The 12,909-nt window shown below is 40.5% G+C and overlaps 2 protein-coding genes across 2 annotated transcripts in view; one reads left to right on the forward strand and one right to left on the reverse strand.

Moving 5' to 3' along the window:
- Nucleotides 1-910, forward strand: part of CCDC96 (coiled-coil domain containing 96) — a 3,132-nt gene extending 2,222 nt beyond the window's left edge. The window contains exons 2-3 of the mRNA XM_019470622.1: nt 8-61; nt 356-910. Of these exons, the coding sequence (XP_019326167.1) occupies nt 8-61; nt 356-910 (609 nt within the window). The remainder of the gene's footprint in view (nt 1-7; nt 62-355) is intronic.
- A 3,411-nt stretch (nt 911-4,321) lies between these two features.
- TBC1D14 (TBC1 domain family member 14) overlaps nt 4,322-12,909 on the reverse strand; it is a 40,884-nt gene continuing 32,296 nt past the window's right edge. The window contains exons 11-12 of the mRNA XM_009273744.1: nt 11,611-11,869; nt 4,322-7,675 (exon numbers count right to left, since the gene is read on the reverse strand). Of these exons, the coding sequence (XP_009272019.1) occupies nt 7,610-7,675; nt 11,611-11,869 (325 nt within the window). The 3' untranslated portion in view covers nt 4,322-7,609. The remainder of the gene's footprint in view (nt 7,676-11,610; nt 11,870-12,909) is intronic.

The raw sequence follows: 12,909 nt of genomic DNA on the forward strand, positions 1-12,909 counted from the left end.
GGCGAAGGCGGTGGACCGCATCCAGGCCGGGGAACGGGACAAAGAAGAGCGAGTGCGGGAGGTGAGGAGGCTGGGGCCCCGGTTCGAGCCCCGGCTGCCGTCTTGTCTGCCTCATCTCGATCTATCTTCCCTCGCCAGAAAGATTTCTGAAAAGGCCAGCGTTTTCCTCATCCCACAGATAGGGTACTTTCTTCCTCTAACATCTACCCCTCGGTATTAATAGAAGACCTACGTTGCTTTTCTCCCCTTGAAACTTTATTATTATCACGACTTCTTTCAAACAGAAGCACTTCTTCCCTGGCAAGGCAAGGATTAAAGAAATAGAGTAATTTTTCTTTTATTTCTGCTCCTCTAGGCCCGTGTGGAAAACATCAAGCTGAAGCATGAAATCCAAAACCTTGAAACCATCTTGAAAGCTCAGGGAGAACAGGTAGAGGGTCAACACTTTATGGACTTTGAGCGCATGAAGAAAGAGAATCAGAAACACAGTGAAAAGATCGACGACCTCAGTGACGAAATCCTGAAGCTCCAAAAGAAGGTATCGAACACAGTACATATTCTCAGCCAGTTCAGGGAAAAACTACAGTTTGTGGAAGCTGAAAATGAAGGCAGAAGGGCTGAACTGCTGGACATTGAGACTGTCTTGTCACAGAAGAGAGACATTCTGACCAAAACCAAACAGGCCAGAGACAGACTGCGGAGAAACAACTTGAAATTGCAGCAGAAACGTGGGTTGCTTGGAAATGAGACGCTGCTTCGGGACTTTGAGGAAAAGGTGGATACTGTAGAGCTGCTGACTCAGCGATTGGAAACTCTGAAATGTCACCATGCTGGTCTGATCCTTACTTGTAGGGGAATTCAGAAAAAAATCAAGGAAGCCAATTCCTCTCTCTCTGCTGAGGTTGACTAAAGAAAAGACGGCATGGAAAAGAAATAAACAAAGGAGTTTTCCGTAATTCTAATGGTTAACATGCCTTTTTTTTTGTATGTCCTGGGGAATACGTTACACACGTACTCCTGAAAAAGCCTTTTCTAAGTGACGTGTCAGCATTATGCATTCAATGAAGAGATTACAGTAGTTACTCATTTTGAATGAAACCATCTACATGTGCCTATCTTAAACAAACCAAAAAAGCCACAAAACAAACCACAGTCAAAAGCCTATGCTTCTAGAAAACCATCTGAGCATTCAGTCCTTTAAGGCCGTGGCAATACCATTTAAGCAGAGCACTTGCCATACCCTAACTCAAATCCTGTTCCTGCCATCCCCTGTATGGATTTTATAATTCAGTATCGACTTCATCTGTACAATAGCTATACCTGCCCTCTGGGCACAGCGTAAGGGGTAATCTTCATAGATGTGGCTGAGAACTGGAGAGAAGCTTCTTGTCAATAGCCGACGTGACTTGCCTACAGCCAATACCCTACAGAAGCACTGAATCACTCGCCTGTTCTGTATACATACTTTGCTGCCAAGTTTGCCTGGGTTGTGCACAAGAAGAAAGGTTTATTACTTCAAGAACTATTTTCATAGTGTAAATATATAGATAAATCTTATCACTCAAAACTAGAGTTTTTAATTTTTTTGGTCTTTCAGCTTTTACAGTTTTAGGGGGCTCTCAGCCTTGTCCTTATTCATGGTGCGTGAAGAGGTAGAGAGTAGCATAAGCCCATCACCATTTCAGTCCCCTCTGCACTGCTCAACTGTAGTGCATCAGAATTCCAGGAAAAAAAAGTCCGAAGGAAAGAGGAGAGAGCGACAAACATTTACACATTTGTGACTGTACAGCTCACAGAGCTTTAGTTACAGGAAGCAGCTTCCCCTTTCAAAATGGTATGTTCTTTAAACTCCAATTCCCCCATGGCAAACAGTGGCTATGAGACTGATCTGTATCCTGCAGCTGCTTTTGTAGCATTTTTTTCTTTAAGGCATGGGATGGTTGTCAAGAATATAGAAACATCTTAGGCCAGTAAAATGTTGGAGCTCTGACATACTACGTTCTCATTACTGAAGGAACTGCAACTTTGGCAGGCTCCTTATAGGAGCCTTATGTGCCCAATTATGGAATCAGTCCTACCCAGTTAATTTCTATGTGTGATACCACTACTTTGCTTAGACAGACCAGCAATCTTTAGTCCCATTTTTGGTAGTCAGAGGTGGGTATTAAAGGCCCAGACTTAAGTGTTCAAAGGCTGTGAATTTTGCAGGAAAGATGGCACAGCCCAGCAGGAAAGAGCAGGAATGGAGTCTTCTGGTTTTCCACCACAGGTTGGAATTGCACCCTGTGGGACCAGTATTGCTGAGCTGTATTTGAGCTGCTGGTTCTAGTTCCAAAATAAGTTGCGTATGCATTTAAACAAAGTACACAACTCACTGAATGCACTTATATGAGGATAAAAAGTAGATAAACTTACATAGTCATTTCTAGGAATGGCTTACACCATTCTCTTTTAAATCATCTCTGAACTAGCTTTTCCAAATTGCCTGGATATTTAAAAGACAAAACATAATTAAAGCGGTTATTACACTATCGAAGGTTTAAATCTTGTTCATTTGTCATAGTGAAATGAGAGAAGAGATCGACAATTCCTACTCTTACTGCAATCATGCAGCAGCAATTTAGGTATAGTCTTCTAGGGTCCCTACAGTTCTGCAGAACTGTTGCATAAACACAGTGCAACAGTGCAGGCTCTTGTTCTGCAAATGACTGAAGTATTCTGTATCTTCAGTAGCTCACACACTCTATTCATGAAGACATTACCCAACTGATATTCAAAAACTTTTCACAAAATACCAGTAAATCTACCTCTGTCTGTTGTCGCTGGACAGTAAAAGGAAACAAAACTGACAGCCACTTTGAAAAAGAGACACCAAAATCAGTACCTTTCATCTTAAGCCTTGTTACCCAAAGTGAGCTCTTCTGCTGAAAGAGTAGCTATCGCACACGTCGGGTAGCCTCCCCGTGTTCCACGAAACTGTTTTCATGAACAATTAAGGATGATCAACAGGTCACCCCCCTAAGAGAAGCTACTCTTCCCTGTTTTGACTTCTTAGAAATTCCTCCCAGGAAAATTCTTACACTTCTTGCTGCTTTTGGCTTAAGACATACAAACCTTTCTCTAACTTCTTAAACGCTATTAAGCGACAAATGTAGACAGATAAAGGGAGGAGAAGCAGGGAAAGTAAATCTTAGATGCTTTTCATTGCTGCATGTTTGACATCTGGAGAAGGCAAGAATTTAGGGTGCAAATGAGGTGGATAGTATATTCCCTGTACTGAATATTTCTACTGAAACAAATAGAACTAAGACATTTGCTTAAACTTCACACACTGTCTCCAGGACTTTTTTTTCTTAGCGCAGAGTTGTCAAGACAACCCACTGCTACCCCAGCCTTCCAAAGCGCCCCGAGGATGAAGATCAAAGATTCCTCCACTGTCCTGGTATAAATACAGGAAGACATTCCGTCAGGAAGCAGTAAAGACAAAAGTCTTTTTATTTCCTCACCTCATGTGCTGGCATGCAGGAAAGTATTTCACTTCTCTTCAAACAGACTGGAATTAGTACTGGGAAAACAGGTAAGGAAAAGTAAACCTAGTTTTGAACAATTTCGTGCAACTCCTGTAATATATGCGATATAAAGCTCTATTGGTATCAAATTGGTATAGGCTTACATAAAGCAATTCTGATTTTACGTTCTAACCCAGCAAATCAGACAGTAAGATACTTCAGTACAAGGAAGTGAGAGACATATTTACTGGAGAAACTAGAACCGCGGCAGCCAAGTCTTTGACTGCATTCCCGACGTAGTCTTGTTGCACAGGTACTGTCTTCTCTCCCCTGCTTTTATCTATCTTATTTGGTGCTTTAACCTTTTTTCAGTTAAGCAAGCAACAGGAAGCTTCTCCACTTCTCCACATAACTCTGAAGTTATGCCTATGTAAGAATTAAAAGAATACTGCCTCAAGTTGAGCACAAAAATGCCCTGTGATTATGAAACTTGCAATAAACCAAGATTTCTTCTTTTAAAACAAAGAAAGGATACGGTATTCAAGCATTTCTGAGTTCTGCGCATCTCACAAAGATGTATTTACATCTATTTTTCGTAATAAATTTATCAGATCTCAGACCTAGTCCAGAGAAAGGCATATGAAATGGATTCAACCATGGGCACCATAAGCATCACCAAAAAATCCTCCACCTGCAATACTTAAATGTCCCAAAGTTCTGATTTTGGACAGACAAAAACTGCTAAAGCCCCCTGTGAAGAAACAGACAGGTACTTGAATTTTTAACTTCTGAATTACACTGACAATAGGTGATTAAGATAACTTTACATGACTTTATTTAACAAAACCATATATTTACAGTTGAAAAAAGTTCCGGTTTGATAAACATATCTAAACAGAACAAACTTGGTAACTACATAAAACCAATTTAAACATGAGGTACAGGGGATGTATCGACAGTTCTCTATATGTCAACCTACTTTTTAAAACATTCAAAAATAAGCTGTAACAAGGTACCTTTTTTCCCAAATGAAATTGTTTACTAAATGAAAGAACGTTAATGACTGATTGCTGATCGAAGTTGCAAAACGGCTTTATTATAAAGTGCAGGTCGTACAGAATTCCAAACCTGGTTGAAGTTTTCTGGTTTCTCTAATCTGCTGCATGTACAGTGGTAGTTGCAGTCTTCTGATGTATTGCAGCATTTTTATTTTTCCTTAAACCCACAAAGAAAAGGAAGTTTGCTGGATAGGGACACTTGCTTAATGAAAGAAAATCTCACACATCATGTTACAGATACTCTCAAGCACCTGAACAATAAAATGGTCAAATTTTTTTTATGCAATCCCTGAATTTATTACAGAAATCTTCCTTAATAGCTAATTAAGAGATTTGGTATGCTGCAAGAAACTTAAAAAGCTCAGTGGCAAGTAATTCTATGCCCGTACTACTCATCTCTGTTTTTAGCAAAATTCAGGCGTTACCTTCAAATCAAGTTACTGAGAAGTTGAAACAATTGCATCTTTAGGCAGGTGATTTTTTTTAAAATGTATTTTGTTTGAAAACAAACTGTGCAAAGCTCCTTATTGCATTGCTTTTCATTAAAGAACACACCTTATATACACAAAGAAATCAGTTAGAAAATATATACATCTTCTAAGAACAGAAAGATCAAATCACAGAACAAAATAATTACGTTTGCAAGTAACAAACAGTGCACGTGTATTGCAGCAGGCCTTTTTCCCACAACTGTGCCCATTTTCACTGTTACATTCAACATCTTATTCAGAAGAGAAAAAGGAGAACAGGCTGTTGATGGCTGCAAAGATACCTAGTGGCTAAAGAATGCATTTTAACCAGACAAATGAGCCACGCTTGTAGACTTGGTTTAAAAGGAAATACAAATCTAGTTGCAATGAAGACTTAAATCACACAGCCAGTTACAGTACCACCTAAAAATGAATACCGAGGAAAAAGTTGTCTCTGTGTTTAATAAACCATTTCAAAGCATAGTGCAAATGTTTCAGATGGTAGGCCTCTCATATCCTTCACGGAAAGGCATATTTGTTGTAGTAATAGAAAAAGTAATATCAAAAAACACTTACTGACCTTCCAGCTTTCTATTGCACTTCAAAGCAACGTAGCATGCAAGTACTGGTCACTGAAGGACCAAAGCAATGCAAATTCTGGGAGAATTAACATGTGTTTCATATCAACATCTTGATGTCTATTTTCAGCAAGTGATGACCTAGAAGAAGTCTTATGGAGGAATTAAGATGGCCAACAAAAAACCACATCCATTACGCCAGGTACACAAAGTGGACAGGAAGAGAGGCCAATGAGGTATCAGACTTGCAAGCTGCATTTGCATTACACATCTTCCAAAGTGATTATGAGTCCTCACTTACTAGGGAACCTTGCTCTCTTTTTAATATTACAATCAAACTATCCCTTGTAGAAACTATGTTTGTACTAAAGGACAGTATTTTGATTATGTCCCACAGTCCTTTACATTGTATATTGAGTTGAGCAGTGTGCAACTATTATTCTCGGTTTTTTTATTCAGACAACGCCAAAATAATCAGCATAAAACAGACTGAAGAGCACTGGGAAACTGCTGACCATATAGCCAGAGGATTTAGTAACGCCTGTTTACAGTTAACACAAATATTGCTTCAGGTAGTTTCCCTTTTCAATGATCATCATTATTTATAAAATAGATTTTACACTATACAATAAACATTCTTGTAAATCAGAGGCACTCATGATTTACAGTTCAACATTCATCTGAATGCAGAGGGGATCTGAGCTGTGTAACAGAATTACGCAACCACAGTTTACCGTCTCTGTAACTTGCTCCCATGTATGAGAGGCTGGATAAAACGCTAGGAAATGACAGCTTGTACTTATCCCGATAGTATTTGTCTGGCACATTCCCCAACTTCTTTCACTTGTCACTACATACAGATCAGCTCCACGTAACGCTTTCCCACTGTGGCAGCAGCAGCTTCAGGAGATCGCACAGAACCTTTTCTTTTCAGCAGGAATGTTGGCTTACGTAACTTCTCCCCTACACCCTTCCTCCTCAGTTTTGCCAGTAGGCAGAGCTGGGTTTAAAGTAACTATAAAATTGCTTTTAACCATTTCTCCATTTATCTGCTCAGCCCACAGTTTCATCAGCATGACTGGAGAGGCGGCACAGGAATAAGTAGCTGGTAGGCAAGAACACCCCGAAACAGCACTGCCCCAGAAGAGGGAGATATGGAAACATACATTAGTAGTAGTACGTAGTACGTGACCCTGTGTTAAACAGAGGAAAGAGTACAATTGGAAAATGAAGCCAGCTTAATATTAGAAACCCCTCGGTGAGTTTGGAATCTAGTCTGATTAATGGAACTTCTTCCATATGCATTCAGATTGGAAACCTAGATTTCCAAGGCATCTTGAAGAATAATTGGTTTTGCACTGCTAGCCTGACTTCTCTTCCAAGTTTATTTTCTACTTAACTTTTTCTTGTTAAAGAATGGAATGTAGTTCTATGTCTACGTGATTTCTTTGGTAAATGGGACCCACAGCCTATAAAACAAGAAACATTTCTAAAGAAATGGTCCTTACATCATTTAACTATAAATTCCAGCACCAGTTATTTAAAATCCAGATCCCGCTACTGTTATGGGTATGGGAAATATATCCTGCCGAAGAATGAAACTGGGGAATAGCTTTCAAAGCAACCAACATCGCTGAATGCCCAGTCTTTTAAAACATCAAAGAAAAAAAATTTAAAAAACACAGTATTTTTTAGTTTCACTGCCCTCATCAGAAGTACAGAATGTGTAACGCTGTCCACAGCAAATGCTCATTCCACTAAAAGTTTAAGGCTAAGCCTAGGTTTCACTTCAAGGGTTTCATCCCCTGATTTCCTTCCTTTTTTTTTTTTCTCCTCTCCTTCTCTTTTGTCCTCTCTCCCCTTTGAGGTTATCCTACTACTAAACAAAACTCTGAAATAACACTTTAATTTGCAGGCTCATACATGTCAAACAGTACTCAATACTTTTGCCACTTTAGCTCTTTTCCCGTGAGTCACCGGAGGCAATCATAGTTTTAACGTTTGAGTGAAGGACTTCCTTTTTCCATTTCCCGGTTATCTTTCTGCAGAGCAGCCAATATCTAGACATTTCAAGGAACAAGAGAAAAAAGTATTAGATTTTAAAAGTGACTCAATAAATCACTGTCTGAAGAGTTTCCAATTTAATTATCTCTGAGCAATACTATTTTAACCATCAAACGTAATCAAATTTACAGAAACTCTGTATCCAACAAATGGATTTAACAAAGGTTTAAATTCAATCTCCCCCCAACACACACTTTTGAAGCCTGGAGATGAGATTCTTACCCAGATTATACAAGTCTAGCACTATTAAAGGACACTGTCTGAGGGGAAGTCATAATTCTCAAGATAAATGGACTGTCTAAAAACACAGCAAGTGAGCAGCCTGAGCAATATGACATTACCTAAGAGTTCAGGACAAGATTACTGTAGCGCTGACTGGTGCTTGTCTAGAGCACATCACTGCCTCCGGATCTGCTTACATCTTTTTCTGAAGCAAAAAGTCCGCATTTGCATCCACATTGAACATTTGTATTTCCTGTTATCCAATGCACGATTTTGTTTTGTTAGCCCTCGTGTAGAGGGCACAATGACAGCCAGTTTCTCATGCTGCTTAACGTGCTCCCTGCCCTATAGTTAGTCTCTGCTGAAGAAGTCCAGCAGCATCCCCAAGAATCACCCCGGCATTGAATGTACTGAGCAACATTTCATCTCAAAGAATTGCAGTTACGAGTAAGCAGCCTTCTTTTCTCTCTCTGACCGACTTCAAACAAACCTCTGCACCATCAGAATTAACAGGAGGTGTGTCTAAATCACTCACAGGACAATCACACAACACTGCCTATGCTTCCATGCAAAAGCCTCCATAGCTGTTGCAACAAGAGTTCAACATGGGTCTGAACAGAGCCACAGCTGGCTGGCTGTTCAGCAATTTCTAGAATTGGAGACAGATTTCAGTGAGGTCCTCTTCACAGAGATTCAGGGTAAATCAACAGCTCCTCAATCAAATGGCATTATGAGAGTTTCAAGTGCCATAGCAACAGTGTCCTTGGCGGAAAAAAGTTAACCTTTTTAAGGAACCAGAGAATGACACCAAAATACTGGTCCAGAAAAGCAGAAAAACATAAGACATTAAGCCAACTAACAGAGCTCAGATTCTTTAGTTATTTGGAAAACTTTACGGAGCTAAGAGTCGAAGCATAGAGATTACAGAAATGCTAAGCCAACAGCGTAGTCTGTTCTACCATCTCTATTTCTCTGCTGTCGATGGCAAAGCAGTGGGTGTATCAACAGCCACTCACATTTCAGGCTAAGGCTGTATTCGCACAAGGCCCTGGAGTTCTTTGTAGGTAATTCCAGAAGAAAAACAGAGCTTGCAGGTTTCCTACTGATAACCAGAGTCCTTGTTATCCGAAGTGCCATGTCTGTGATTTAACAGGACTCCTTTCAGTCTTTAGTTTCCTGATCACATTGTCAGTGACCAAAGGAAAATGGAGTGAGATGGAAAACATAAACCAACTCGTCTGATGAGGGAACCAGGACTGTGGGATCTGGATTCATAAGCAGCCCATAACATTTTAGGTGCGGTCCTACATATATCATTATGCCAGAATGTGACCCACAGGATACCAGGACCGTAATTACCATGGTACAGCAATATGAAAGGTTCAGTATACGGGTGTTTTTCTGAGTGCCAAATACACCTACTGTTGAGACGTGCAGCTGAATTTGACCAAATATACTCCTACAAAGAAGTAGTACCTCAAGCTCTGCTGCTTGCTTATGCAGTACAGTTACTGTAACCAAACAAGATGATGCTAGAGATGGGAACACAAAGCCCACTTTTCTAAGCTCAAGAGCACTCTGCATCGTCTGGGAACTAGTGCCCCTAGTCAGTCAGTCCACCTAGAATTTATCTTAAAGGTAGTGCATCCATCACAATGGACATTCACTTTGCTACTTTGAAAAGGTATTTCCCTACAGAAAACACACGGATACTACAGAAAAGCATCTGACTCCTACAACAATAGTCAGAAATAATTATCCAGCTAGGGAGCATCCCAACTGCAGCCAGACTTCTCAAGCATATTGTGTGGGTGCATGCTGCCACAGCCCCAGCACTGCTATGAGTCCACCTGCGCAACCAAGTCACACGCTACCAAAAGCCTGTCTGTCCTAGAACTGCAAAGTTCAGGTTTCTCAGTCCAAACTCATCCTGGTGAACTTTAAAACCCTGAGGAGAGATGAGAGGTCATCATAGGTAGCATCTTAGTAACAGAAAACATAATCCCATACACTCTTTGTCTTGTTAATGTTTCTAGGTTGGTTCCAACAGCGGTACCTCAGTGACTGAGGAGTCCCAGCAAGTACACGATGTGAGCAAACTCATAGCCCCTACCCACTCTCTGGCTTGGAAAAGCATGGCAGGCTAGAGTGAAGAGGCTTTCCTGATGGAAATTTACTCAGCAATGGAACTATCTGGTAAAGAAAGCCAATTGGTGCAGAAGTCAAGATAGGTTAAGAGGTCAGCCAATACCAACCCTACAGCGTGCTAACTGTGTTTTGAGATCTATCTGCACCACAGTTCAGCAGCATTTTTTCTTCAGTTTGCCACAACAAAAGAAAACAACTGGAAATTCCAGCGCAGTCAGAATTAAGCTGATGAAGAGACTGAGGAAGGCTGCTTGGGCTAGGTTACTTTGAAGTCTTCCTCCTGTTGTGATAATCACCACTAAACCTTCACAGGTGTCAAAGACTGAAAACCACTGGCTAAGCAGGACCACTATCTCCCCTTCTCTGCAAAGGAAGCAGCAGTAGGCTAAGAATTGATTTGGTATGTGATCCTCATCCACACAAGACATGTTCAAAGAAAGGGAACCATCTGAACAAGGAACAAGACTGGGAGGTTACTTGTAGAGACATTGCTGGCTGAAAAATGTTCTTAAGGATAGAAACAAAGCTGGATCTGTACTAGCAATTTATGACCAAGACCAGAAGGTAAATGCAAAATAAGCTGTGAGGAAAGCCGTGTCAGGGAGGAAATGCTGGCAGGGTGCTGCTCTTAGCTGGGCAGCGCAGGTTGTGCTCCCCCTTATATACAAGATAAGGCTCAGAAGGCTATAATCTAATCCTACCACGAAGGTTAGAAATTCTCAATTCAAATAGCAAGCTGGCAGTCCTCCCCATCTACAGGCAGACTGTTACTCCAGGAAAGAACCATAAATTCCCATAACCACTACGTTTAACGACACCTTTCAGTTTCACTGCAAAAAAAGAATGGATAAACTGGGCAGAGCTCTATTACAGCATGTTTCATGAAGCAGGCTGTATTACTGCTTTGAAGGAAAAAAAAATGAAGTTTACACTCCAAATGGTATGGAGTACATTTGACCTAACTCTCCAGCCACTTAATTTCCACATTCGGATGACACACTTCCACCTTTTTTTCTTTAAGCTGGAATTTAGTTGAAATTATAGTGATGAGACTACAATTTTTGAAGTAAAGGCTTCAGTGCTAAATTCCAGTGAAGAAGTCAGAGATGTAGTCACTTCTTTACAGCCCCAAATTAGGCAAACTAGATGCTCAAGGATATTAAGATAATGACTGTATGGTGATGTGTCCTGACAAATTGTCATCTTCTCCCAAAGAGAAGAAATTCTCCCAATTTCTGCTTTTAAATATCAAGTTGTAATGCTGCTAGCAGCCTTTGTAGTTAGCAAGTTAAAAAAGTCATATGATACTTTACTTCATTGACTCCACCCAACATAGCAATTTTGAGTATCGACTGAGCTCTTTTTTTCCAGAGGAGAAAAAGCTCGGGGAATCCACTCACCTGAATGTATACTAAAGGCATGAAGTGAGCTACATAGTCCCACCTACCTACCCGTAAAATCAAACACTAGCTCTGCTAAAACATTCTTCCAGATGTTGCCAAAGCCCGTTTTCATGAGTACAGTACAATCATCTGTTATCAAAGATCAACATCCTCTTTACCTGAGCCCACTTTTTGTTTCTACTTTGCATCTGAATGGCAGCAATAGATGTGAAGAATTCTTCCGAAGGCAAGTCCTCTGGTAGCTTTGTTAAAAACTGGGCTATATGAATGAAGTCCATTTTGGTCAAAATATCTTCAAAAAGTTTTAATATTCCCAGGGCTGTACGGAATAAGAACTCTTCCCCATCACGGCAGAACACATCCCAGACACGACATGCCAAGTCTAGTGGCAAAGATTTGCTGTACAATGTGAATATCCTGAAAAACAGAGTAAAATTTTCAGAGTTACTGCACAAGAAAAACGTCTTGGATATTCACAGAAGTACACAGAATGATTATTTGTTAAGTTTGAGGCTTCTCAAATATTTGTATCTGAATACTTTTTTATTTCAAAAGTACTTCTATTAGTTGCTGCATAGCAATACATGAAACAACATAAAATTGTACAAGAGTTAAGGCATCTTGCTATCAATCTGGGTCTCCAAGTTCAATATTCTCGGGTCACACCAGAAGAAACAATTACATGGTTTTATGATGGACATGCGCTGGCCACAGGTATAGACAAAGACATACTCAATCATCACTTCAGAATTGAGGGCTAATGCAGTTTTAGCTGTGAGAACACAAAGAGCTGAATCTTAAGACATACTGCAAAGGGAATTTTGTGGATCAGATGAAGGAGTTGTGTAAAATTAACACTGTGTTCCAGGCCTGATTGACTGGCAAAGTAATAATAGCACAAGTTTTGGAGGAAAGATCAGTTTAAACTCTAGTGAGTTGAGAGAAACATGCAAGATGTCCAGACAGCATGCATAGATAGCTGTGATGAGATGGTGGCTCAGCATGCTTAAATGGATGCAATTGCCAAATAGTAAAGGTAACAGCAGAAGCAAGAACCTCCTCCCAGTTGCTAAAACTGCATTTTCCTTAACTGCCAAGAGCACATTTGTTCCTTCATCAAAATGCTGACAGCCTTGCAGCCAGGAATGCTAAGATGCTCCCTACTCCCTCCTCTATCCAACACTTCGCTACAAGGCAGAGCAGTTTTCATTCATAGAATCATAGCATCATTAAGGTTGGAAAAGACCTCTAAGATCATCGAGTCCAACCATCAACCCCACACCACCATGCCCACTAAACCATGTCCCTAAGCGCCTCATCTACACGTCTTCTAAATACTTCCAGGGATGGGGACTCCACAACTTCCCTGGGCAGCCTGTTCCAATGTTTAACCACTCTTTCAGTAAAGAAATTTTTCCTCGCATCCAATCTAAACCTCCCCTGGCACAACTTGAGGC

This window comes from Aptenodytes forsteri, unplaced genomic scaffold (genome assembly GCF_000699145.1).
Source record: "Aptenodytes forsteri isolate BGI_AS27 unplaced genomic scaffold, ASM69914v1 Scaffold111, whole genome shotgun sequence".
Classification (NCBI taxonomy): domain Eukaryota; kingdom Metazoa; phylum Chordata; class Aves; order Sphenisciformes; family Spheniscidae; genus Aptenodytes; species Aptenodytes forsteri.